Consider the following 27,806-nt stretch of genomic DNA (forward strand, 5'->3'; position numbering starts at 1 on the left):
TTGTGAGGTGATCATGAGTGGGCGAAAAAATGGGTCAGTGTAAGTCTTGTTTTATACTTAAATCTCTACATCAAAAAAAAAAAAAACCACCTTTTTTTGGTTTTTCTTTTTCTTTTTTCTTTTTTTTTTTTTGAGACAGGGCTTCTCTGTGTAGCTTTGCGCCTTTCCTGGAACTCACTTTGTAGACCAGGCTGGCCTTGAACTCACAGAGATCTGCCTGGCTCTGCCTCCCAAGTGCTGAGATTAAAGACTTGCGCCACCACTGCCTGGCTCTTGGTTTTTCTAGGCAGGATTTCTCTGTGTAGCTTTGGAGCCTGTCCTGGAACTCACAGAGTTCCGCCTGCCTCTGCCTTCCAAGTGCTGGGATTAAAAGCATGTGCCACCTCCGCCCAGAAAAAAAAAAACTTTTTGAGATAAGGTCTCACTCTATAGCCCTGGCAGGCCTGAAACTATGTGTCTACCTCTGCCTCTGGAGTGCAGGGTCTTCCTATATAGATCTGACTGTCTAGAACTTGCTATGTAGCCCAGGCTGTCCTCAAATTTAATACTCCTGGTTTCGCCTTTCATGTGCTGGGATTATAGACAGGTGTGTGAGGGAGCCACAGTGTATATGCGAAGGTAGAAGATAATTTTGGAGTTTGGTTTTCTCCTTCCACAGTGGGTTTTGGAGATTGAATTCAGGGTGTTGGGCTTGTATGTATCATCGTACCAGCTCAGCTTTCCTTCCTTCCTTCCTTTTTTTTTTTTTTTTTTTTTTTTTTTTTTTTTTTTTTTTTTTTTTTTAGAAGGGTTTCTCTGTGTAGTCCTGGCTGTTCTGGATCTCACTCTGTAGACCAGAACGGCCTTGAACTCATAGAGATCTGCCTGCCTCTGCCACTCTGCCTGGCTGTGCTTTCCTTACTGTTGTTAGTGGTGGGGTTGTTACATCTTTGACATTATTATTATTATTATTTTTTTTTGGTTTTTCGAGACAGGGTTTCTCTGTGTAGCTTTGCACCTTTCCTGGAACTCACTTGGTAGCCCAGGCTGGCCTCGAACTCACAGAGATCCTCCTGGCTCTGCCTCCTGAGTGCTGGGATTAAAGGTGGTGTGCCACCACCGCCCAGCTATTTTTTTAAATTTTATTTATTTATATTTTTGGATTTCTAAGGCTCAAACTCCAGATCTTGCAAATGCTGGGCAAGTACTTTACCACCGAGCTACACCTCTATCTCTGCAGCATATCTTAAAACAGAAGATGAAGCCGGGTGGTGGTGGCGCACACCTTTAATCCCAGCACTCAAGAGGCAGAGGCAGGCGGATCTGTGTGAGTTCAAGGCCAGCCTGGTCTGAAGAGTGAGATCCAGGACAGGGCACCAAAGCTACACAGAGAAACCCTGTCTTGAAAAAACTAAAAAAAACAAAAACAAAAACAAACAAAACAAAACAGAGAAGATGAAAAAAGTACTATAACTGAACACAAGCATTCCTACTGCAGGGGAGAACTTGTGTTGAAAGACACAGAATTATTATTATTTTTTTTTTTGAGACAGTCTCACCACACAGACCAGGTTGAGAGACCTTGAACTCACAGAGTCCCTCCCGCCTCTACCTCCCAAGCGAACCACCAAGTCCAGCCCTATTTCATGTTTTGTCTATTAGAAAATGTCCTTGTCCCTAGGAAACAGGCATTCAAGAAGTATTCACAGTGACAGAGAGGTACAAGCCAACTTACTCTTTTTCACTTTTGTTTATGTGTATGTGTGTTTGTGTGTCTGTGTGAGTATATGCCATGTGCATGCAGCTGCCTTTAGAGGCAGGAGGAGGGTGTTGAATCACTTGGAACTTGAGTTACAGGGAGTTGTGAGCTGCCTGACATGGGTGCTAGGAATTAAACTCAGATCCTCTGGAAGAGCAGTATACAATCATAATTAGTTTATTAATCTGGCTAAAAGATTTTTTTGTACTATTTTACATTGTTCTTATAAATTTTTTGTTTTGTTTTGTTTTTCAGAGTTTTCTGTAGCCTTGGCTGTCCTGGATCTCGCTCTGTAGACCAGGCTGGCTTCAAACTCACAGAGATCCATCTGGCTCTGCCTCCCAGGTGCTGGGATTAAAGTTGTGCGCCACTGCTGCTGGCAGGCACATTGTTTCTTTCCTTTTTTTTTTTTTTTTTTAGATTTATTTATTTATTTATTATGTATACAGTGTTCTGCTTACATATATGCTTGCAGGTCAGAAGAGGGCACCAAATCTCATTATGGATGGTTGTGAGCCACTATGTGGTTGCTGGGAATTGAACTCAGGACCTCTGGAAGACCAGCCAGTGCTCTTAACCACTGAGCCATCTCTCCAGCCCCCAGGTACAGTGTTTCTTAATGGAAAAATGTTTAATGAAGGTAGAATGATAATTCAAAAAGTCATAATTTTGCAGCCATAAATGTTAAAATGAGCCTGTAATTCCAGTTACTTGGTAGGCTGAGGAGGAGGATCAAAAGTTTGAGGCCAGATTGGGCAACTTGGCAAAACTCTATCATAAAACAAAATGAATGGATTGGGGCTGTTGGTGAGTGGCAGAGCATTTGTGTAGCATGTGTGAAGTTCTGCAATGAAGCTCCAATACTGTTGTCTCAGTCAGGGTTTCTACTGCTGCGAGGAAACACCATGACCAAAAGCAAGTTGGGGAGGAAAGGGTTTATTTGGTTTACACTTCTACATCATAGTCCATCACTGAAGTCAGGATAGTGACTCAAACACAGCAGGAACTTGGAGGCAAGAGATGATGCAGAGGCCATGGAAGGGTGCTTCTTATTGGCTTGCTCCTTATGGCTTGCTCAGACTGCTTTCTTGCAGAACCCAGGACCACCGGCCCAGGAATAACACCACCACAATGGGCTGGGCCCTCCCACATCAATCACTAATTAAGAAAATGCCCTGCAGCCTGATCTTATGGAGATATTTTCTCAATTGGGATTCCCTCCTTTCAGATAACTCTAGCTTGTGTCAAGTGGACATAAAACTAGCCAGGATAACTGTCAAGGAAATAAAAAGAATTCATTCATCAATCGATGCTAAAACTGCTTCATAAATAGATTTTGGAAAAACATGACATTTGTAGTCTTAAAGAATTAGCCTAGAGCTGATTTACTCACTCTATCAGGAACAGACGACCTTGACCGTGGAGGACTCTGACCTTAACTTGACCAATTTCACATATTCACTTTGAGGACAAACTGATGCCCTGTATCTGCTGAGGGTCTGACATGCTTGTCACGTCAGCGCTCTAAATGTGCTGCCAGAGGAGTCTAACTGTGGAACAGTTGAACAAAAACAGGTTTGAGTTCCTTAAAAAAATTCTAGCCGGGCAGTGGTGGCGCATGCCTTTAATCCGAACACTCAGGAGGCAGAGCCAGGTGGATCTCTGTGAGTTCGAGGCCAGCCTGGGCTACCAAGTGAGTTCCAGGAAAGGTGCAAAGCTACACAGAGAAACCCTGTCTCGAAAAACCAAAAAAAAAAAAAAAAAAAAAAAAAAAAAAAAAAAAAAAAAAAAAAAAATCCAATTTGTCAAAAAATCAAAAGAAACTTGCCAAACAGACCAGGCAAAGGACAAAGCTCAGTGAATATCTGAGGTTGCATAGAACATAGACTTTTACATTCTTTTCCTCATGCATAAGGTGGTGTCCATATTTGTCAATATACAGTGTGATACAGATGTATCATTTATATGAAGGCATGACAGCGCCCATACATGGTGTCACAAGCTTAAGCAAGGACTAATGTTTGCACATGGTCCTCCAGACTTCTACTGTGCACCTGAACTCTCCCAGGACACTGTGGAGCAGGTGTAGATAATCAAGCTGATGAACATGTGGCATGGCCAGAGCTAGGCAGGTGAGCTGTGGTTCAGAATGGCACTTAAGAGTTAGCTAAGTCTAGTTTATCAGAGGTGGGGGGGAGACATGTACAAATGATGTCCATATGTTGGGGGCTGAGGCTGGTTCATGGCTGGAGAATCATGGAGATCTGCTTTTTCCACATCTGGTGTTTGCAGTCTGTAGCATGTGAGGCCAGCTACCATCCTGATCTGGCACCTCAGGGCTGCAGTGGGTTCCTTGGTAGCCCTTGCTCAGCATGGGACTGGGCCAGGAGAAGTCCACCAGGCACCTGAGCCCAAGTAAAATATGTGGCCCACTCAGTGTTTCTGGGTTGTGTGCCAATTTCTCCACTCTATCTTAGAGATCTTTACAATTCCAAGAACCACAAGCATTTCACTCCCCTTCCAAGCATGGTGGCAAGTCAAGAGAGGGCCTGAAATCATCAAGATGGCTCAGCAGGTAAAGGTGCCTGCCTCCAAGCCTGATTACCTGAATTCTATCCCTTAGCTCCACAAGGTGGATGGAGAAAACAGATTCTGGCAAGTTCTCTGACATGCACATAAGCACCATGGCATGCCTGTACCCCCTCTTTCACATAAACACAGTAAAAAACCAAATACATAAATATAACTAATTATTACTTTTTTTAATGTTTCAAGACAGGGTTTTTCCGTGTAGCCCTGACTGTGCTGGAACTTGCTCTGTAGACCAGGCTGACCTTGAACTCAGCCTGTCTCTGCCTCCCAAGTGCGTGTGTTACTACGCCCAGTCCAACAAAATAATTTTCAAAAAGGTCTAGAGCGTAAGTAGTTGGGAAGACCAGCACAGGGATGCTTGTCACCATGTGAAGATAATGATCCCTGGGACATTTGAGGAGGTGGGGCAGGTAGATCAGTGTTCATCGGAGTAGGTACAAAGAAGGCCAAATATGGTGTCAGGCAGGTGGCTGCAGGACCCGAGGCGGGCCGCAGGCAGCATCGCTTTCTTGCATGCACTCTCCAGAGCGTGAAGGATCCTGGGACCATGTGGCGCGGGGTGAAGGGACAGTGCCACTGAGCGAAGTGCGTTCCTTCCATGGAAGAGCCCCACAGGCCACGCGGCAGGACTAGCCCACCCGCCTGTTCCGCACCCAGGCGGAGCCAGGGACGTAACCAGGGTGCTGGGGGCGGAGCCGGGGGCGGGGCCCGGAAGCGAGCCGGCCCCGCCCCCGAGGCCGCGTGGCCGTGCGTCCCGGCTGTTGCGGATAAAGTTGTTTGAGGCGAGCCGGCCGCGGTCACGTGAGCGGAAGATGGCGGCCCCGGCGGGCGGCGGGGGCTCCGCGGTGTCGGTGCTGGCCCCAAACGGGCGGCGCCACACGGTGAAGGTGACACCGAGCACCGTACTGCTGCAGGTGCGGCCACCCGCTCGGGTGGGGGACGGGCGGAGGGGTGGACGGGGATGGCCCGAGGTCGCCGCGCCCGGGCCCAGCCCCTGCGGTTGCTCCCAGGGTTGCGGGGCGGGGCCGGTTCTTGGTAGGCGGCGCTTGAGGCAGCCAATGAGTGCCTTTCGCGCGGCCGCCCGCCCCATTCTGTGTCCCGGGGGCGGGGCGGGGCCCTGGGAGCTACCTTTACTGAGCACCGTGGTCTAGGGACCTCATTAACGGGGTCGTGCCACTGGAGACCCAGAATATGGCGCTTGTCCGAATCCAGTCTTCTCGATCACCAGGAAGAGTGGCGTCCTGCTTGCTCTGCTCAGGGGCGTCCTTCCGGACCCTAGCTAGGCCTTGTCTGTGTGCCCGGAAGTGAATTTTGCTAAGTCATTTCACAGCTTTGGACTGTTGCCGCTTGTGACCTCGTATGAATTACACCTGTTTATTGAACCTCTGTTGTTGGGTTGCAAAAGCGCACACTATTCGTATCTGTGTCAGAAGCCCACAGAGAGGGGAACACAGTTCAAAAATAAGGTTCTGCCATACTTAATACAGCCCCATAACCCTCTGGCAGGACCCATTTGGAGTTGGGCTCATGCAGAGGAAGGTTCGGGTCGTGCAGCAGTTGAATAGAGGCTGTCAGGCCACGGGATTGCTAGAGACACAAAGTAGTCCTTGTAAGGCAGGTTATATCTGTGGGTAGAGGCCGCCTAGAACCCAGAACATGGGACCAGGGATGGACAGGTTGTGCCACAGTTTGGAGAGTTAAGTCAGGAAGGAGTCCTCTGTAGGAAGAGGAAACCTGGACAGAATTTGCAGGAACGGTTTCCTTGGACCTGTTGAGTGGGATGTTTGGTGGGCTGGCTTGCGTGCCTGCCATATGAATTCTCTGGTCCACATAGGTTTTACTGTCCATTCATCCTCCCCTAGGTACTGGAGGACACATGCCGGCGGCAAGACTTCAACCCCAGTGAATACGATCTGAAGTGAGTTTTCTCAGGCTCGGCTGTGGGCTTCTCAATCCGTCTGGTCCTTTTCTCTACACACACACTGTCTCTGCTTTGGTAAAGCCCCTTGGGTAGTTTAAAAGAAGTTTATTCTTACCCAGTTTTGGACACAAAGTCCAAAATCTAGGTGTCAGTATGGCTGTACTCCGAATGTTTTAAGCGGGAGGTCTTCTTAATTGTTTTCAGCTTCTGGTTGCCAGGTGTTCTTTGGTTTGTGGTCGCATCACTACAGTTTCTGCCTTGGTCTTCAAATGGCCTTCTCTTGGTCTGCTATGAGGACACAAGTCACTGGATTTAGGGTCTTCTGGATAATCCAGGGTGACCTCATTTAATATTCTCTCTCTCTCTCTCTCTCTCTCTCTCTCTCTCTCTCTCTCTCTCTCTCTCTCTCTCTCTCTCGTTTCTCTGTGTAGCTCTGGCTGTCCTGGATCTCACTCTGTAGACCGGGCTGGCCTCAAACTCACAGAGATCTGCCTGCCTCTGCCTCCCGAGTGCTGGGATTAAAGGCGTGCGACGCCACTGCTTGCCTAATTTACTCTCTTAATACTCATAAATACCTGTACCAAATAGGTACAGTTCATGTTCACAGGTTTTAGGGGCAAGAACAGTGATGTATCTTTTGGGGAGCATTGTCTAACCCTACAGGATAGGATTTTAGCTTATTGGAGTATGTAAGTTCCTGGTGTTTGTTTATATATATATATGCATATATATATATATGGTTTATATAATTATTATGTATACAGTGTTCTGTTTGTATGTATGTCTGCACACCAGAAGAGGGCACCAGATCTCATTGTGAGCCACCACGTGGTTGCTGGGAATTGAACTCGGGACCTCTGGAAGAGCAGTCAGTGCTCTTAACCTCTGAGCCATCTCTCCAACCCCAAAGACCTGGTTGTGGAGAAATGGGTAGAAACCTGTAAACGGATTGTCACTCTCCTAGCCACTGTCGTTCTTCCATGTCTGTTCTCTGTGTGGGTGCATTGGTACAAAGAAAGGGGCAGAGCTTTCACCAGGTCCTCCGGTCTAAGGCCAGTTGAGGGATGCATCTTTTTTTTTTTTTTTAAATTTGGTGTTGGGTCCCCTGGAACTGTAGTTACAGACAATTATGAGTTGCCATGTGGGTGCTGGGAATTGAGCCTGGGTCCTCCTGAAGAGCAGTCAGTGCTCTTAACCACTGTGCCATCTCTCCAGCCTGGGATGCATCTCATATATAGCTTTTCACCGTAGAGACGTGTTCTCAGCATCATTGTCCTAATGCAAGAGCCCACTCTCCTGGCCTTTCCCACCTGTATCAGGCCATTCCAGGCTCCCATTCTGGTTATCTAAGAATCACAGAACATGTGCTCCGAGTGGCTAAGCTGTCCTTCAGTATCCTGCCACAAAGCTTTGTACTAGCTCTGTTTCGTTAACTTGCCCATGATCCGCATAATGGTTTCTGGTTGGAGCAATGACTATAATTTGAGTCGGTTTCTCTACAACACTGTATTAGCTTTGCCCTAGTCTCTCCTTTCCATCCACTGACTGTAATTTGTTTAAGAAGTGCTGCCACTGCCCTGGCTGGTGCCTGGCTGTGAACTGAGTAGCCTTTCCTCTCCACCCATTGCTGTCGGTTCTCGGGCCTGCTGTCCTGATTTGCACTAGCATGTCTATGGCAGCTTGCAATTTTTGAGCCTCTGTTGAGGATTGGGATTAACAATGTCTCATTCTTGGTTCTACTTTTATCTCTCTGTTTTCTTTTTCTTTTGCGATAGAGGTCTCACTATGTAGCCCAGGCTGGCTTTGAGCTCACAGAGATCCTCCTGCCTTTACCTCCTGAGTATTGGGATTAAAGGTGCATGCTACCACACCTGGCTCATTCTCAGGTTTTCCAAACACCCTTGGGCTTTATAAATAGGTCACAGTCCCGAAAACTGTTATTTCCAACAGTGTCTTGCATTTATAATGTTGGGCTAGTCACTTTCTATATTCAAAAGTTGTTGTCTTCCACCCACACAAATTTATCTATCTAGTTCTGTAGTTTCCTCCTAAATGTTTATTAAAATAGAGCTCAGGGCCCTGTTGTTCTCCAGCAGTCCTCAAGTGGCCTATGCATGTCCCCTAGGCAAGGTCGTAGCTTTGTGTTTTCAGAGTTGTGGGTTGGAACTTTTCTCAGACATGTGAGCTGTAGGGTGGATAGTTGTTCTTATTCCCAGAGAGTCTTGGGTGAAAGATAAATGGCGCTGGTTGGTGGCGCTGGTTAACAGCGGAAAAAGCCATGGTCACGACAGAACCCACTGTTAGTTTTAAGAGCTTTGTTAGGATGGAAAGGGGGGTGGGAATAGAGGAGAGCCAGGCCTGGTAGGGGAGGGAAGCAGGGAGCAGAGCAGAGAGAGCAGAGGACAGAGAGGGAGGGTGAGGGTCCGCATCCGGCCTTTTTTTTTTTTTTGGTTTTTCGAGACAGGGTTTCTCTGTGTAGCTTTGCGCCTTTCCTGGGACTCACTTGGTAGCCCAGGCTGGCCTGGAACTCACAGAGATGCGCCTGGCTCTGCCTCCCGAGTGCTGGGATTAAAGGCGTGCGCCACCACCGCCCGGCCGCATCCGGCCTTTTAAGGCGCAGATTGCGTGATGATGTAGTCGCCAGCACCCCCTGATGATGTAAGACGCAAGACCCCGAGCTGCGCATGTACAGGATCCTAACACTGGGACCTAACAGAGTCAGAATGAGAAGGGACAAGGTGAGGAAGGCTCCTGAGTGGAGGCTGTGGCCCTTCCCCCAGAGATGGCATTAAGCAAGCTTCTTTCCCCTCTTGCCTGCTCTTCTCTTCCAAGGGGCAGGTGTTAACTTCTTGTTGACCCATAATGGGATGCCAGGAGCCATGCATCAAGATCCAAATGTCACCTTTGTGTGGCCTGAACTGTATTGAACTCTCCAGTTTTGAGCTGAGCTGTCTTGGGAGGGCAAACATCTTGGAGGCTATTTCCAAGATAATGCCTGAGTCTTCACTGATACTTCCAGATCTCTTGGTCCTTTGGTGATTCTGAGAAACCATATGTTTGAAGCCCCTCCAAGGCCTTGGAGCCTCCCTGCTGAGGACCCCAAGGTTTTCGGTTTGCCTTGTCCTCCAAGGGGGTCCACATTGGCCGTTCTTTACTGATTGGGAGGCCCTGAGCTCTCTTCAGGCCTTCCCGCACATGGACCCTTCAGGATGTAGACAGAGAGGTCGTGGCTAATGTGACTTTGTATCTTGTCTGGTCTCACTCTGAATTCCTTTAAGGACCTTGGACTGGGCTGTTCCATCCGGAGGCGGTTCTTGTACGGTTCATGCTCCTTTGGGTAGCAGCAAGCCGGGGTGATGGGAATAGGGTTCTTGGGCTGGTCTATGTTGCCCAAGCCAGAGCAGCTTTGGCAGCTGGAATGACAGAGGGTAGTCTGGTGAGCTTTCCTTGGTCTTGCTTGAGACGACTTTCTTTTTTCTTTGTATTTTATACAGAATTGTGTATGGTGCTCGTGGAGGTCGAGGACAACTTGCTGGAGTCTGTCCTCTTCTTTCACCAACTTGTTGTCACCGTCATGTAGGGCTTTTTATGTGTCAAGGTTTTAAAAAATCCAAGCTGGCCTCCAATTCTCTACACAGTCAAGATGATCTTGAACTCCCAGTCCCTCTGTGTCTGCCTTCTACGTACTGGGATTACAGGCATGGGCTACCATAACCAGGGTTGTACAATGCTGGTGATTGAACCCAGGGTTTCATGCACGTTAGGCAAGCACTCCATCACCTGAGCCACATTCCCGCGAGACAGCTTTCTGAGAGTCGCTCTCAGGCCAGTCTCTGCTACAGTATCTCTTGGTGCCACCCTCACCTTTGCATAGGCTCGTCCTGTTGTGTTCTAGTTCATATCCCTGCCAGGCTTGTGCCTCTCTAAAGGGCCATGTAGTCTGGGACTTTGCCTTTTGTTTCTTCAGGTCCTAACTGTCTACTCTGGTGGCTGAGGGAATAGTAGGCCTGGGGCTGTGTTTTCAGGACTTGTGTGGCTGTGTCTGTTGTACAGGTTTCAGAGGACCGTGCTTGACCTCTCTCTCCAGTGGAGATTCGCCAACCTGCCTAACAATGCCAAACTGGAGATGGTGCCTGCGTCCCGGAGCCGTGAGGGGCCTGAGAACGTGGTAGGTGCCCAGTTGTGAAACACAGTGGTGCTGCGTCTCTCTCTCTGCTGGGACTGTGGAGCACGGGATGGTACTGCAGTGGACTGAATGGAAAATATGCTGAAGCTTTGCCCAGGGGCCTGAGAAAGGGTTGGAGAGGTTGAGACAAGTCCTGTGAGCAATTCTGCCTTCCTTAGTTAAGCCAAAGCTACATTTCCTACTTGAATAACTCAAGACTGGGAGTCAAAAATGTCCTCCATTATGCAGTTTTTTGTTTTTGTTTTTTTAATTGTGGTGTTTTGTGTTTTGGTTTTGTTGGTAGCATTTCCCTACCAGCTGGATGTTTCTGGTCAGGGTTCCTGCATTGCTGTATGGACATGGCTGACAGACACTTGCTTTTCTGTCAGCCTCCCTAGAGCTCTTGCTGTGGCTCAGCTGCAGTTTTGCCCACTTGCTGACATGATCTAGGGCAGTAATTCTCGACCTGTAAGTTGCAACCCCTTGGGGGTTCAGATGACTTTTTCACAGGGGTCGCATATCAGATATTTACATTATGATTCAATAACAGTAGCAAAATTACAGTTATGAAGTAGCAACGGAATAATTTTTTTTTTTTTTTTAAACTTTTTGAGACAGGGTTTCTCTGTGTAGCTTTGGAGCCTAAGCCTGTCCTGGAACTCACTCTGTAGCCCAGGCTGGCCTTGAACTCACAGAGATCCGATTGCCTCTGCCTCCCAACTTCTGGGATTAAAGGCATGCAACACCACCGCCCGGCCTAGCAATGGAATAATGTTATGGTTGGGGGTCAGCACAACACGAGGAACTGTATTAAAGGGTTGCAGCATTAGGAAGGTTGAGGACACTGCTGTGGGGACCAGGGGGACTTTCTTCACTTTGGGTTGTAGCTCATGTGTTCCTCGTTGAAGATGCGGTTGCTATGAGACATATAAAGTGGTATGCTCAGTAATAAACAGATTGAGAAAGCACCAGGTATTAGTCCTCTGTGCTATGTAACAAACTACCCTGAAGTTGGTGACATTAACTAAATGTTCACACCTCACAGGATGCTGGGAGCTGGGTCGGGAAGCAGCTCGTCTTTGGTCTTCCAGAGAGGCTGCACTGCTGCTGTCTGCAGCTGAGGTGGTGGTAGGGGCATTTCCACGATGGCTCACTCATGTGCAGCTTGCATAAAGGTGCTCGTGAACTGATACAGCCCTCCTGGGAAGTCCCCTCAGGTGTCACACCCCTCCTCAGTATGGGTGTCCAGGAGGGTCTGCTGGGATAGTGTATTTCTTCCTAATTAGGAGTTAACCTCTCACCTCTACAGATTCGAATTGCATTACAGCTGGATGATGGCTCCAGGTTGCAGGACACCTTTTGTTCTCGCCAGACCCTCTGGGAGCTTCTCAGCCATTTTGTACAGACCAGGTGAGCACTGGCAGGCAGATCCCAGACTCTTCCCCGCCCCCTCCGGGCAGAGGCCTGAAACCCACACTGTGCTTCTGCAGAGCCCTGGTTCTTTGGCTTTTGCAGTCCTGATTGACTGGAGATGTGCATTTGAAGGTATTGGCAGCTCAGCTTCCAGACCTGCTGGCCTTTTGTCCTCCAAAAAGAGCAAAGGCATTCCTGCATCTTTGTGGGGAACCCAAAAGACCCCAAGAACTGATGAACTGCAAAGGAAATGAGATGTGGGAATCTATCTTCCCATGCCTGTGTAAGATCTGTGTTTTAGGGATCCTTGATTAAAATGAGCAAAAGGCCACTAACTACTTGTTGCTGTGACATTGCTTTATTTATACAAAAGGGTCTTCCTGATATGGGTTTGTCAGTTCTTGTTGGCTAATAGATTAAATATTATTCTGAAGTATGTAAAATAGTATTTAAGTTTTCTTTGTGGGGTGGAAGTCTGTCTACTCTTTGGGGGTTTTGTTGTTTTTCTGTTTCGAGACAGGGTCTCTCTGTGTAGCCTGGACTGTACTGGAACTTGCTCTGTAGATCAGGTGGGCCTTGAACTCAGAGATCAGCCTGCCTCTGCCTCCTGAGTGGTGGGATTAAAGGCATCAACCCCCCCCCCCACTGCAAGTCTGTCTACTTTAAAGATCTCAACAAGCAGAATAGAAGGAATAGTATTTGCTGTACAGCTTTAGGTGAGTTGCTTGCCCTTTTTGGGTTTCTGTGGCCTCATCTGTACCATGGCAGTGTGTGGACAAAGTAAGCTAATGTGTCTGGTACAGTGAGATGTGACCTGGCACAGTGCTTTGTGTGTGTAGGAGAGTGACCGAATCTGGTTCTTAAGGTGGCCCCAAAGGTGAAGTATGCCTTGCTGTAGCAAAACCTGATTGCAGTGGACAGGAAATGCTGAGCCGTCCCTGTGGATGATGGTGCAAGGTCTGCAGGTTCTGTTCTCTAACACACTGGTGTCAACAGCCCTAGTGGCAGCGGGAATTGAAGCCAGGTCTGAAGTAGATTTAACACTGAGTTGAGGGAGTTGGGGAGATGGCTCAGTGGTTAAGAGCACTGGATGCTCTTCCAGAGGACCTGGGTTCAGTTCCCAATACCTACATGGTAGCTCATGACTGTCTATAACTCCAGTTCCAGGGGATCCAACACCCTCATACAGACAAATTTCACACATATGCATATTTGGGCAAACACCAATGTGCATAAGATAAAACTAAATAATTTTTTTGTTTGTTTGTTTTTCGAGATAGGGTTTCTCTGTGAAACAATCCTGCTATCCTGGAACTCATTCTGTAGGCCAGGCTGGCCTCGAACTCACAAGAGATCCTTGTCTCTGCCTCCCAAGTGCTGGGATTATTATTTAAATAAATTATTTTTTTAAATTTTTTTAAAATACAAATCAATTTTAAATATAAATAAATTTTTTTGATGCCTGGTAACATGTATGTGCATGAGGGCACACACACAAAAAGTGCATTCTTCTGCTAGGCATGGCCTATGCCCATAATTCAGGACACTGAGGCAGGAGGCTTGTGAGTTTGAGGCCAGCCTGGGTTACACAGGGAGTTACAGACCAGCTTGGGCTATATAGCATGACCTTGTCTCCAAAAACAAGGGAGGAAGAAGGCAGGCAGGCAGGCAGGCAGGTGTGAAGGAATTGTTGGAATGTAGGAACACAGCAGCAGTTGGGGCCACCGCAGCTTGTCCTTCAGCCACAATTGCAGGTCACTTGCCGGAGCATTGCTGCAGCTACATGGGCTCCTCCCCATGGTGGTTGTGGGTATTGACTGACAGAGCAGACCTGGGCCAATGCTTGGACCTGGCCTGGCATCTTACTGCTGGCTACTGTCGGGCTCTGCTTGAAGCTCTGTATTCATGGAGGGCAGAGAGCAGATCACTCAGGGTCGGTGCTCAGCCTTCTGTGTCAGGTCACTCAGTGCAGAGCAGGTCCAGAGAATGGAGGCTCCAGACAGCCTGGCTGCAACAGAGAACTTTCCAGAGCTGAAGACACAGTGGCCCTGACTGAGTGGCTTGTACAGACATAGCCAGCAGGCAGAAGACCCTTATCAAGGGATGTTGTGGAATGTAGGATCTGGGGACAGAAATGATTCTGTTGACTTGACAAGGGAGGACAGGCCTGGGACCCCTGTGGAGGACAGAGTAGTGCCTTGAAGATACTCTCGTGCTAGAATTCTTTCTCTTGCCAGGGTGTCGCAGAGGAGTGAGGCTAGAGCAGGCAACTCGAGCTGTGGAAGGTCCCAGGTTACTGTGCATATCTCTGTAAGAAGCTGCTGGTCTCCAAGGAAGGAGACTACAGACTTTGTGCTGGGGTGCTGGGGTGCTGGGGCAAGTTTCCTCAAGGAGCATTAGGGGTGGGGACAGACAAAACAAAATAGCTGTGTAAAGAAGTCAGGAAATATGCAAGGCCCAGAGAAAATGCCTGAGAGCCAAGGTGCTATTCTTGGGTGTCCCAAGGATCAAGTGGGCTGCTTCTCCTTTACTGTTGTGTCTTTTATCACAGGAGAATGAAGATGAAATGGCCTTGAATATCTTAGGGTGTCTCCTGGTAAGAAGCTGAGGGAACCGAAAGAAGTAGGAGAAAACACTGGTGTCCATGTCTTTCAGGGTGTGTTGACTCCTACTATGAGTGCAGTTGAAGACACAGATAATAGCATGATCCGGGAGACTATGCAGCACTGAGTGAGGTCAATGCCCCTGGGCCCATGACAGTTGGCATGTATGCCCATGGATGATATAGATACTTTTTAAACATGGGAGTATTCGGTACAGAGTGATTTATGCCTAGCTTTCTTTCATGATACTGGGGATTGAACCTAGGACTTTGTGCATGCTAGGCATGTGTTCTACCACTAATATATCTTTAGCTCACTCTTTTTTACTCTGTGTGTGTGTGTGTGTACCCCTTGAACTTGCCAGTTTAGGTAGATTGGCTGGCCAGTAAGGCCCAGGGACCCTCCTGTCTCTGTCTCCTGGCACTGGTATTACAGGTTTTGCCATGAGGCTCAGCTTTTTAATGTAATGTCTGGGGGATTGGACTCAGATCTTCATGTTTATGTGGCAAACATTTCCCTGCCTAAGCCATCTCACTGCCACTTCTTTAACTTTTTGAGACAGGGTCTCTCTCTCTCTCTCTCTCTCTCTCTCTCTCTCTCTCTCTCTCTCTCTCTCTTTCAAGACAGTGTTTCTCTGTGTAGTTTTGGTGCCTGTCTTAGATCTCGCTCTGTAGACCAGGCTGGCCGCGAACTCACAGAGATCCACCTGCCTCTGCCTCCCTAGTGCTGGGATAAAAGTGCCCCCCCCCCAGATTCTTTCTGCCTCAGTCTCCTGAATGCTGGCATGTTGTCATTCTGTGCTATCAAGTCTTTCTTTTTTGTTTGTGATTGTCATAAATGTTTTCCTGAAGATGCTTATAGTGTCCCTTCCTGCATGTTGCTTTTTACTGAGTGGATATAGCCTCCATTTGTACCTGATTTGTATACTGTGCTGACAGGCCTTGCTCCTCCTTGTGTGGCCTGCATAGGCAAGAGCTAGAGTGGAACACTCAGCTTCCTGCCATCCTGCTTCCTCCCTCAGGATAAATCAGAGATAGAATCACTGGACCAAGAGGTAAGACGTCCATGAATTCCAGCTCTGAGCTTTCAGACCTGAGCTGCTGCCCGCTCATGCTCCATGGTAGGTGCGTTTTCAGTCTCACGGTGAGGGGTAGGGATTGTGTAGCAGGAGCAACAGTCTCATCAGTGGAGAGTTGATGCGTAAGCAAGTTCCAAGCGGTGAGTCCAAGGCTTTAGGTATTCACCTCCTTGATGCTTCCTGGAAGGTGGAAGAGTCCAGGATCACTGGGAGTGCCGTGCCTGTGGGAGTGCAGAGACTGGGCACTGAGGTCCACAGCCCACGAGAGGCCCTGTTGAGGTTGTCATATTGTATATAAAGCATGCTTTGTGTATATGTGTCTGGGTGGCTTTCTGGACTAGAAGTAGTATAGCTTTTGAAAGTGGGTCTTTCTGGCCTGACCTACCCCCACCCAGACCCTGGGAATGCCTTGTGGTCTTTATAGAAACCATGTTAATGAAAAGTAAAAAGAATTATAATTAACTATTGCTAAGTTTAACTAAGTACACCTAAAATGTTATCCTTTGAAGCTGGGGGTAGGGGTAAGGGAGTGTGGCATATGCCTTTAATCCCAGCACTCAGAAGGCAGAGGCAGGCAGATCTCTGAATTCAAGGTCAGCCTGATCTACAGAGTGAGATCCAGGACAGCCAGGGCTACACAACACAGTGAAACCCTGTCTTGAAAAACAAAAACAAACAAAAAATATTGTCCTTTGAACATGTAATCAGTTGAAACTTAGGTTATTTATGGTATAAGACTTGTGAAGATTTGTTTATTTATTGGTTTTTTGAGACAAGATTTCTCCGTCCTTGACCAGGCTAGCCTTAAACTCAAGAATCTGCCTGTCTTCTCCTGCCTCTGCTTCCTAAGTGCTGGGTGGTACATGGGTACATATGTACCACCATGCCTGGCTTGAAGATTTATTTCTGTTTTTCATGTTTGTCTGCATATATGTATGTATACCAAGTATATACACCTAACTGGATGTTATAATGGTATACATCTGTACCTCCTCTGGAACTGGAGTTAACAGATGCTTGTGAGCCAGCATGTGGGTTATAGAGACCCAAGCCAGGTCCTCTGTTAAGAGCAGCAAGTGCTCTTAACTGCAGAGCCATCTTTCCAGACCTGGGAGTCTCACTAGGAGCGCTGGCCATCCCTAGTTGCTTGCCTCAGGGACTGGCCAGGCCTGCTATCTACTTCTCGGGCACCAGGAAAGTAGCTGGGGTCACTGACTCTGAGCTGCCCCATGCTCCCAAACTCTGATGTCTGGTGAACAGCTGCACTGATCACTGGCCCTGCAGATGGGCCTGTGCTTGTTTTATGGTCATATGATGGAGCACCCCTTCTGTGGTTAGACAAGACACAAATGGAAAAAACAGTGTCCAAAGGCTATAGAAGTGGAGATTAAGAATGTGTGGAGAGAGACAGGGACCCTGGGGCTTTGTAGTATTACCCAGGCATCCTGCTATGAGTCAGAATTCACCACATGTCCGGAGGTCCTGTGGCTGTCCACACAGCCCACATGGGAGTGTAGTCAGTAGGGCCAGTCCCAGGCAAGTGGCCACCAGGAAGTGTTGAGTAAGACAGAGGAGATGGAGTGTAAGGGGCTGGGAGGACATGAACTGAAGGGTGTGCTCTGGAACACCCCAGGATTCGGGCAGGTTCAGATTCTGCCTGTCTCTGCCCCCAGGCTACTCTCTGAAGTCTGTTTGGGAACAGTGGTGATTTTTGTATTTTTTGGTTCTTTTTGTTTGTTTGTTTTCTAAATGTCAAGTTCAAGAACTCATTGCAGAGGGGACTTGCCCTCAGAGATGCCAGCTGCATATTCTGGACACTCCCAGGGCCCCTGCTGACTCCATTTGCCCTGTCCTCAGATGTTCCCCTTTCTCAGCGGGGTCCTCTCCTCTGCACCTGTCCCTCTGTCCTGCCCTGGCCTTCCTGTGTGGCCCAAGCCCTTTCTTTGCCACTCTTAACTCTGAGTGGTCAGCTACAACTCTCAGAAGAGCGGGGTGATTTCTTGGGGTGCACAGGGTATGACAGGTTGTAGAGAAGACTGTGGGTGAGCATAGCACTCCTCTGGGGCTCTGAGGTCAAGCCTGTGGCCATATTCAGGGTAGGTTTGTATACCCAGTGGGTACCATCTCAGCTTCTGGCTGAAACTGTCTGGGTAGGACAAAAGGCTTCCTTCCTTAGACTTGTGTAGCTCAGTTGTCTGGGTCTCCTTGGTCCCTCTAGACAGAACATGAGCACATGGGACTCCACTGTCATATGGCAGTGGGCACTGTCATCTAGTGCTCTTAGGACATGGCTTCACCCTCAGAGGGCACCTACTACCTGTAGTCACAGATTGTGTTTTTCTGCTAGTCTTACCTGTATGTGCCATTCTCGTATTTGGAGACATGGTAGTGCCACGCTTCTCTTGATGGCATTGATGTTAACACCAGTCCTGTGTTAGTGAAGTCTGAACAGATGACATATACAAAGGGTGTGGACAATGCTTCTCCCCAGCATCCAGTGCCCTCACAAGGAGCTGAGCCCCAAATACCTAGACTCTTCACTCCTAAGGGGATGATGAGCTTTGTGGTGGGTGAAACATGCATCTGAAGCTAACAGCAATGGCATCTATGTCCTGCCAGCCACACTGACTCCTGCCAGGGGAGGCTTGCTGATCTTGGAGACCTTGCTAGATACCACTAGCACTTACCTTATGCCTGGGGCATCTCTCATGTGGGTGAGCGTGTTCCATAGAAGCCATTAGCCACCACCTGGTGGTGCATTTCTCATTCTGGAGCTTGATGTCCTGTGGCCCAGTCTAGCCTGGGGGGAAGGAGTAGGCCCTGTGAAGTCTGTGTGGGTGTGATGGTGTCCCTACTAGTGCATGAGGGGATGTCTTCCAGTCCCATTACCAGGACTGGCAGTTCTGCTTGCTAGGCAGGGGTGGCAGGTCTGGAAGCTATTTTGGCTGCCCCTTCCTGGGCCTGTGGCCACATGGCATGTTTACACACTGCTCCTCTCAGACTCTGCATGAGGAATTTGATCCGCTTGATGCTTCCTCTGGAGAAGCTACATATCCAAGCTGCCCACTGTCTGATAACTTGATGTTGAGCTCTGTCCCTATCTGTGGTTTGTTATCCTATAATGCCCCAGGTAAGGACTCCTAGAAGGGGTACTGCATTGGCCATGCCCTTGCTGCCAGTTTGGGTACCCATGGGTTAGGTGGCCAGGCAGTATGGCCTTCTTGCAGGAATATGGTATGTGTCTGGTATCTGGGAGGCAAAGCCTCTTAGTGTTCTTGTCTTCTTTCTCAGTTTATATCCTTGTTCGCTGGCCTGTCTTCTTGGCTAGTAAGGATAGTTCCAGTACACTTACACAGTGACGTGTATGAAAGGCCATCTACAGTTCTGCTTGGCACTGAATGGAGGGGATACCAGCTTGGACCGTCCATATCTCACTGAGCCAGAAGCCTGTCTTGCGGGATGGGCTTTGTGGTCTCCTTAAGCTGTTTCCTTGCTGTCCTGACAAGGCCTCTGGAGACAGGTGAAGCGCCAATGCTGGGCCTTGTCAGGAAGGGCAGTACTCCAGGAGTGGGGAACGTATAAGGGCAAAACGGGAGAAGAGTGCCAAAGGAAAACGTGTCCTGCACACAGGCTGCAGAGGGCCGCTGGTGGACTTGGGTTCAAGTGCTCATCTGCTTTTCTGCTGTCCTTGCTGTGGGACTTTGGTTCTGACACTCAGTCTTCATTTTCTTCCACCAGTGCCAGGTTCACTCTGGTGACCCTGACCCATTGGAGCTGTGTTGGACACACCACGTGTACCCCAAAGGTGCTTTTAGCACCGTGGGGGTTTTCAAGTACTCTTGAGGAGTCAGTTCTGTGCATGTGTTTTACATCTAGATGGTCCTCACATACTGACTTCTGCCTCTCCTTGCCCTGCCCTGTCCAAGCCCAACACTTTCCTAATCCTTTCGTCCTGACTCTGCCCGTCTGTCTGGGCCATAGTGACCATGAGGCATGGCTGGGTTGTGGTCTTGTCCTTTGCCTAGTCCTTGCCCACGGGCCCAACTCTTCTCTTTTTCTTTGGAGAACAACTGACCTGAGCATGTTTTCACTAAGGTCTGAGATGGGATCTCTAGATGCAGGAACTAACTCCCATTCAGTTGTCATGGGTATTGGCAGAGGAAATGCTCAGGGCCAGCCAGTCATCTGGCCCGACTAGTCACCTTGTGTCAGCAAAAGGTGGGCTACAGTGTGTGTGTGTGTTGGGGGGGGTGTTACTGTGTGACTTGCTGTGCTTGGGTCCAACCAGTGCCCCCTGGGTGCTTCTTGGGGCTTCCATGTGCAGAGTGGCAATATGTGGAGAAAAGAGAAAGGGCCCAAGTGCTTAGCCCCCAGGGACATTGAGGAGTAGTGAGAATGATGGAGAATGGGAGAGTGGGCACAGGTGTCTACTGTGTCTGTCATCCATCTGTGGCACTTTCCAGCCCTTTCCTGCTCTCTGCCTTTGCTCTCAGCTGATCATTGAAGCTGAGTGCTGTGTGTGTGACTGCCGTACAGGATGGGGCAGACCAGATCTCTCATTCTGTTTTGGGTAACTGTCACCTTGGGAGCTAACCCTGTGGACATCTGGTTGTTCTTCATGAGAGGGCACTGCTCCCACTCTATGTGTCCAGCACGAAAGGGACACCTGTGCTCTCCAGCACAAAAGAAGGGACATGGCTAGGGTGTGGTGTAATCCAGTACAACTTCGTGCAGTCCAGTCTTTGGGGCTCTGGGCCATTGTTGCAGCCATTGCTTCAAGCTGCCTGCAGGTCAAGAACTGATATTCTCTAGCCCTTCTGGGAGATTGCTAACCCCCTCAGTCCTATTGTTCCCTTTTGGGGTCTGGGCAAATGGAATAATAGCTCATGGCAGTGCTTATAGCCTTGAGAACCTAGACTGCTTAGAGTCTGCTGAATGGATCTGTGTCTTGAGCTGGTCTTGGGTGTCAGCTCTTAGAGGCAGTTCCAGATAAAGAAGCCTAGACCCAGAACTCTGCAGACTGCTTGGAGGTTTCGTGAGATGATGTTGGCAATGTGCAGCATGGGGGTAGGGCTGCTTATCCCCTTCAGGTCTCGTGCCATATGGTGGCCTTTTGGCTGGAGAGTTTAGGAGGAATCCTTGGCCATGTGATGATGGCTGAGGCCCTATTCGGGGCTCCATGCAGCCCTTGGTTGCCTCCTTCTGAAAGTTATGGGATAGAGGAGAGAATTAGGAAGGCTGGAAATGGCTAGCAGAGGGCTGAACCCCTGAGCCTGGATCCTGGGAATTCCCAGTGCTGGCCTAGGGCTCCTGAAGTCTCTGCTGTCCCTGTAGTGGGCTCCTGATGTTTTCTTTCTTCTCTTCATAGGGAGCGTCTGCAGCAGCTGGGTGAGAGGACCCCTGTCTGTGTGTACATGAGAGACGAGGTAGGTGTTGGCCGCCCGAATGCTCTCCTACACTGCAGCAGCCCAGCCCACTTTCCAACCTGGAAATTTCACTGACTTGAGTCTTCAAAGCAGTGGCAGGAGCAACAGCTCCTGAAAGCATGATGTGTTCTGTGGAAAAAAGCAGAACAGCCGGCTCCCCTGGAAGCCGACCACGGCCGCCTGGGCTGCTCCTGAAGCCTCCCTCAGTGCCCTGTTTGTTTTTTCAGCTTCTCTCAAAGCCGAGAGCCACAAAAGTGGTTTCATTTTAGTAAATATTTGCTTTGCTCCATGTTTTGATCTTTTTCAAAACTGAGTGCAGCGTGGCGCTGGCAAAGCTGGCAGAGAGTCTATGCTGCCCCGCCAGCCCCGCCAGCCCCGCCCGCCCGCCACCATGAGGACCCTCCTAGCTCTGGGTCCCCTGACCTCACAGGGGCTTTTTGTTTCTTCCCTGGCCTGGTGCCTTGTCCTGGCTTAGGCAGAGGTGTGCTGTTTCTGCGGGTCCTCAGGAAGGCCCTAGGGTGGGACAGGACTTTCTCTGTTACTCCCATTTGAGATTCCTCAACCCAAGGCTGTGTAGGGCATGAGGAACTCTGAGGATCCCCTGGAGGTTGAGGAGGCTGCTCTGACCACATTCTTCCTGTGAAGAGATGGACCACAGGACCCCAGGGACCCCAGCCTGATCATCCTGCTTGGCCACATACTCTGGGTCTCGTGCTATAAGTGACTGCCCTGTGGATAGCTCCTCAGAGGGCCAGCATTGGTTCAGTGGATGTGGCCAGTCTTGCCTCAGCTCTCCCTGCCCTGAGCTGAGTTGTCAGAAGTGACCTGGGAGAGGGGAGGACCTAGACAGACTGGGCAGTGTTTCTGGAGTAGCTGAGGCTGGCGCTAGGAGAGTAGTTGCCACAGTCAGATGGTATGCTGAAAGGGGTCTGTCACCCGGGCCAGGCCAGAAGAGCACGTGAGACCATGCATTCTGATCTGGGACTCCTACAGCTCAAAGAGCTTTGAAGAGTGGGCACCACCACCTTGCCTTCTGTCTACCAGACAGGGTGGACTCTCTCTGTGACCTGGTAGACACCTGTGTGGTACCGAGAAGAACTGATACAGGGACCTATCTGTCTGGAGCCCCCAGGCTCAAGTTGCCTGCTGCCTCTTGCCCATTGTTGTAGAGGGCCATGAAGCTGACTGTAGTGTGGTGGCCTGGAACTATGACAGGTCAAGAAAGATACTGGGGAGGCCCAGTGGAGATGTTGGCCAATGGTGGCTGTGGAGCCTGGAGCTCAGGGAGTTATTGGGAATATGGGGCCTGCAATCTGCCCTCATCCCAAGATGCTGGCCAAGGAGCCATCTGTGAGTCCCTAAGCATAACTGAAGGCACAGGGTTCTGGGTTGCTGGGCATCCTAACTCAGCTCAGTCTGCCCCTCTGGACATAGTAGGCTCTGCACAGCTGAGGAGGCCAGGCCAGGTCAGCAGACATGATTAGCGGGTCCTCACCAGCTGCAGACCAGTTGCATACTTGCTCTCACAGAACGTGGGGACTTTGAGGGGGACAGCTGAGGGGTGTGGAGAGAGGGCACCTGATCAACACTGGGCCTTGGCCTGGGGGGACTTTATCACCCAGAGCTCAGTGGGTAGAGGGGTTGTTCCAGGCTTGAGGATCCAGGCAGGGGCCTATGTGTCTTCTGTTTTTTTTGCAGGTGACTGGTAGAGCTGCCTTACAGAGCACGACGCTTCAGTCCCTGGGCCTAACAGGCGGAAGTGCCACCATCAGGTAGGGCATCAGAGTCTCTGGGCTTTGGGGTCTGTTTAGTTAAAAGAAAGGGAGCTAGGTGTGGCACATGCCTATAATCCCAGCACTTCGGAGTCTGAGGTGGAGAGCCTGGAGGGGGTTGGAGAATATGGAAAAACTGGGGAGAAAAATGTGCCTGGGATTAGGAATGTAGGTAGTGCAGCACTCTTGGTGATTAGTGAGCATGGCTGCCTTCAGGGACCACTCCTTCCAGCCGTTTTCTCTTTTCTCCTCTGGAGAGAGGAGAAGTGGGTTTCCGAAGAGACCTGAAGGAAGGAATGACCACTCGACGGTGTTACACTCACTTCTCTGCTTCCCCCAGGTTTGTCATAAAGCAATATGACACCACTGGCAGACAGGAGCCCATTGCAGTCAGGAGCAAGGCCCCAGGAAGTCCAACCTCCTCCATGTCAGCTGACCAGGCATCCAGCAGCCCCTTGCTTCCTTTGAACTCTGGGGAGTTCAGCAGAGGAGACCTGAACCATCAGGGTGATGCAAGCACCTCAGGGACCAGCCTTGGGAGTGTCCCAAAGCCAGCAGATGCTCAGGCAAAGCAAAGCACAAAGGAGTCTGCATCTGCCCCATTTGTTCCCTTCTCTGGTGGGGGGCAACGGCTGGGGGGCCCTTCTGGGTCCGTTAGACCTCTGACATCACCTTCAGCCAAGTCACCCAAGTCTTTCTCTGGCCCTGGGGGCCCTTCTAAGCCCAAGAAGTCAAAGCCTGGTGAGGAGACTCAGCAGGAGCCTGAACGGTAAGGGCTTTCTCCTGACTAAGACTGAATGCTGTCCATGCCGGCTATGGTGGCCACTGGTTTGCAGGCATCTCCTGGGAACAGGACTGTTCTGTCTGAGCTTCCCATTTAAGTATGTGGAAATATGAACTGCACATATCACCACCAGCATGCTTGTGCCACCCAGAATGATCTACATGGGGTTTTAAACCTGGTGTACCCCTATGGGGTGACTGAGAATAGCAGCTACCCACCTTCTGCCTGGTTGGGAGGTTTTGTTAAGGTGAATGTGGCTTTGAGCATTCCCATGCCAGGCATCTTGCCTGTCATCTTCTTATTGCTGGGCAGCAGGTTTGAGGCATAGATGGAGATTGTGTTAGGTAGGAGTTAATTGTGTAAGAAAGGCAGTGAAATTGTCTGTAGGTCAGGAATGTCTATAACTTCATTGAAAGTTTAAAAGGGCATCTGAGCCTGCTGGTAGGGATGACTTTGGCATGGAAAGTGCTGTTGGCTGCCACTCATCTTAGTTAGGAGGAGAGAGCAGCTCATTCTCCTGAGCCCTCGGGAAGTGGCCCACTCAGTGGTCCCTGGTCTAGAATGACCTGTGCTGTAGGGCGGGCTTTCTCGAGGTAGAGGTTATCACTGTGCAGTGCACCTGCTGCTGTGTGTTCCCATTGCAGCGCACAACCCTTTTAACTAGTTTTGCAAAACAGTTTTTTATCTTTTTTTCCAGGTTTTGTTTTTTTGAGACAGGGTCTTACTGTGTAGTCCAGGCTGGCCTTGAACAGAGGTCTGCGTGCTTCCTCCTCCTGAGCACTGGGATTAACGGGAGCATCACCACAGCTCTCCATCTTAATTCTGGGTCCGTCTTGGAGCTGCAGCTGTTATTGTTGCCTTCACCCCGTTTGTCTCTGACTCTCCTTATCACGCCACTCAAGAGATGGAGGAATACTTTGATTTTGAATCACTCTTTATGGGCAGTTGATGGGCCAGGATGTGGCCTTGTGAGCACCTTTTCCCAGCTGTGGAGGCACTCCTACCAGAGACCACCTTTGCACCAGGGGTGAGGGTGAAGGTCCATGCCATGTCAGCATCCAGTTCTGTCTTCCCTGCGTTGGCTGATGGCCCTGTCCAGCAGGAGGACATCGTGTGGGCCACTGTTGGTCTGTTACTGCCCTCAAAGCTGGTGTGGTTTTCTATTTGGCTCATCTTTGGAACTCTGTAGCTTAGATAGAAGTTTCCACTGGCTTCTTGGGAGGTGGTATGCTGTGGGTGTTTCCATTTTTTTGGTTCCAGGTGTGGCATTTGCTTGTCCTTAGGTCCTCTGGGCAACCCAAGAGTACCCTATATGAGTAAAACTTCCTTGAAGATTTCCTTAGAAAATACTTGGGAGTTCCAGGACTGTCAGCTCTGCTCCTTCACCAGCTTGGTCCTGGGAAGAGCCCCAGTCTTCCAGAGTCCAGCCAAGCAGGACTTCATTCAGCAAAACCTGTGGTTTCTTGCCCAAGGGCTGGAGAGGGTCTTTGGCCAGCACATTGCCTGAAGTTAGCTCTGGGCCAGGCTATGAGGTGGCCATGGCCTGGAGCCTTGTGGCTGGCATCTTAAAGGAAAGCAGCTGTTTGGAAAGATGATTATTTATCTATTTTCCTAAAAAATATTTGAATTACTATTATTATTATTTTGATTTTGATTTTTCATGACAGGGTTTCTCTGTGTAGTCCTGACTGTCCTGGAACTCACTCTATAGACCAGGTTGGCCTTGAACTCATAGAGATCCGCCTGCCTCTGATTCCCAAGTGCTAAGATTAAAGGCATGTGCCACCACACCCAGCTGGAATTATTATTATTATTATTTTGTTTTTTCGAGACAGGGTTTCTCTGTGTAGCTTTGCGCCTTTCCTGGAACTCACTTGGTAGCCCAGGCTGGCCTCGAACTCACAGAAATCCGCCTGGCTCTGCCTCCCGAGTGCTGGGATTAAAGGCATGCGCCACCACCGCCTGGCGGAATTACTATTTTTTAAAGACAAGGTCTCACTATGCAGCCCTGGCTAGTATGGCATTCGCTATGTAGATCAAGCTGGCTATTTCACTCATACAGAGATCTCCCTCTATATAGGGATTAATGGGATGTGCCACCACACCCAGCTATTTTAATGTTTTCATGTGTGTACATGTATGTATCTATGTTTTGTAAAAGTGTGCATGGTGTGGGGATGGGTATGAATATGTATGCACATGTGTACATAGGCATGTGGAAGCCTGAGGTTGATGTCTGGAATCATCCTTGATCAATTTTCCACCTTATTTATTGAGTCAGGGTTCCTCAGTCATACCCAGAGCTCACCCATGTGGCTTAATCTTGCTACCTAGACTGTTCTGGGGGTCCCTTGTCTCTGCCTTTGGAGACTGGAATTATAGGTGGACTGTCATGCACACCTGATGTCCCCATCCCCCCCCCCCCAGGGTTTCTCTGTGTAGCTCTGGATGTCCTTATCTCATTGGCATCCAGAGGATCCAATTCACTCTGTGGACCAGGCTGACCTTGAACTCAGAGATCTGCCTGCCTCTGCCTCCTGAGTGCTGGACTAAAGGTGTGCGCCACCACCGCCTGGCTCACACCTGGCATTTGTGTGGGTTCTGGGGACCCGATGGTGATGTGGCACTGGAAGGTTGCTGGTGCTGCTGTGATTAGTGTTTGGAGACAGGATGTCCCATGAAGTGGACAGGCTGACAGGGCACATCCCCACCATCCAGGCCCATGTCTTACATTCAGATTTGCTGTAGGTTTGGACACAGAGATAATGAAGAGCCCACATTAGAGAGTCTCTGGGTCATTCACTGCCTAGTGTACCTTTTGCCCTTTGCCTCTTTATCCTTTTCTCCCCTGTTGTTTGGCCTCCTCCAGCATCCTCTGTGTTTTTTTTTTTGGGGGGGTGTCCATCCTGTGTAGGGAGACCCCCCCTACACTCTGTGGTTTGACCCTCCTCATTGCCTATCTCCCTTCCGCCCAGCACACTTTTGGATCTCAGTACTGCTGTGTGCATGCTGACAATATCTTGACATGGTTCCTACCAGCCTGCAGCCTTATAGCTCCTCAGTGCCTTGGGCTGTTGGCTACATTTAACAGTTGCCAATGAGATGGGTGGATGGAGAGAGAGAGAGAGAGAGAGAGAGAGAGAGAGAGAGAGAGAGAGAGAGAGAGAGAGAGAGATGTGCATTTGAGTGTAAGTACCCACGAGGCCAGAAGAGGGCATTGGATCCTCTGGAGCTGTAGGCAATTGTAAGCTGCTAGATATAGGTGCTGAGATTCAAACTTAGGTCCTCTGCAAGAGCAGAAAGCACTCTTGAGTGCTGAGTACTTAGAGTTGTGTTTCCTGACACTGTGTCTTTGGTCAGTGTGGTTGAACACATTCCTCCCCGAGTTTCTTAGCTTGAGCTTTGCCTTCATGCTGCCGATGTCCTTCAGCCACTTTGGTTTTCCTTACTCCTGGCCTGTGGGGCTGTGTTAGTTGAGCCATTGTGACTGTGATGGTGGTGTCCCTTATTGCAGAGAAAGCCTAGAATCTAGCTGCTTGGACCTGTGGAACCTTTGTTCTTGATCTTTGTGCTTTCAGAGTTATCAGGTGATGTCTGATTTCCTTTGACTCCATGGATTAGTTTTTGTCCTATGTGCAGAGTATGAGATGGACTGGCTGGTTTCCACCGAGTGTTGTGTTCTAACCAGTTGCCTAGCACTGTCTTCAGCTACACAGCTTCCTGCTTGCTCTGTCCCGGTGACATCCAGGCTGTAGGGCTGCTCTCCCTCCAGGCTCCCTGCTGGTTCTAGCCTAGGCTCATCTTGGAATGGTTGCCAGAGCGAGTCTCCTCCTTGCCTCTCTTTGCCAAAAGTGACATGTCTCTTCAAGGACTTTATCCTTTCAAATAGTTTTCAGGATGTTAGCCAAGTTCCTGAGAAATTGCTGTTGGATACTGCATGGAGTTATATTGAGTTTCTGTTTACTTTGGGGAGAATTAGTCTTCACATTGTTGTGCCACCTCGGCTGTGGACTTCACATTTTCTTCTGTGCAGTTAGTTGTCTTGTTCTGGCCTTTAACATAGAACTTGGACATTTAAGATTACTTTTTGTGGTATGCCGAATAATATCAGAGTTCCTGCTACACTGTCACAGATGACCCCTTTATTAGTTCCAGGAAGTCTGTCTTCATTTCTTTTGGGGTCTCTGACCATCTTGGGCTTGTTTTTTTATGCCAGACCCGTCTTGTCTCTGTTCTTTGTCTTGTCTCTAGTGTTCTTTGAGTCGTGGTAATCCTAGTGGAAACCTTGCATGGCCTTAGGGGACCATTCTATGA

General features: G+C 49.3%; 1 protein-coding gene across 1 annotated transcript in view; it reads left to right on the plus strand.

Annotated features, from left to right (window-relative positions):
- Positions 1-5,072: 5,072 nt before the first annotated feature.
- The window catches only part of Aspscr1 (ASPSCR1 tether for SLC2A4, UBX domain containing), a 39,031-nt gene continuing 16,297 nt past the window's right edge, over positions 5,073-27,806 (plus strand). The window contains exons 1-8 of the mRNA XM_028853663.2: positions 5,073-5,244; positions 6,193-6,248; positions 10,305-10,419; positions 11,726-11,826; positions 20,879-20,936; positions 22,635-22,708; positions 23,049-23,477; positions 26,611-26,668. Of these exons, the coding sequence (XP_028709496.1) occupies positions 5,143-5,244; positions 6,193-6,248; positions 10,305-10,419; positions 11,726-11,826; positions 20,879-20,936; positions 22,635-22,708; positions 23,049-23,477; positions 26,611-26,668 (993 nt within the window). The 5' untranslated portion in view covers positions 5,073-5,142. The remainder of the gene's footprint in view (positions 5,245-6,192; positions 6,249-10,304; positions 10,420-11,725; positions 11,827-20,878; positions 20,937-22,634; positions 22,709-23,048; positions 23,478-26,610; positions 26,669-27,806) is intronic.

This window comes from Peromyscus leucopus, chromosome 8b (genome assembly GCF_004664715.2).
Source record: "Peromyscus leucopus breed LL Stock chromosome 8b, UCI_PerLeu_2.1, whole genome shotgun sequence".
In the NCBI taxonomy this organism is placed as follows: domain Eukaryota; kingdom Metazoa; phylum Chordata; class Mammalia; order Rodentia; family Cricetidae; genus Peromyscus; species Peromyscus leucopus.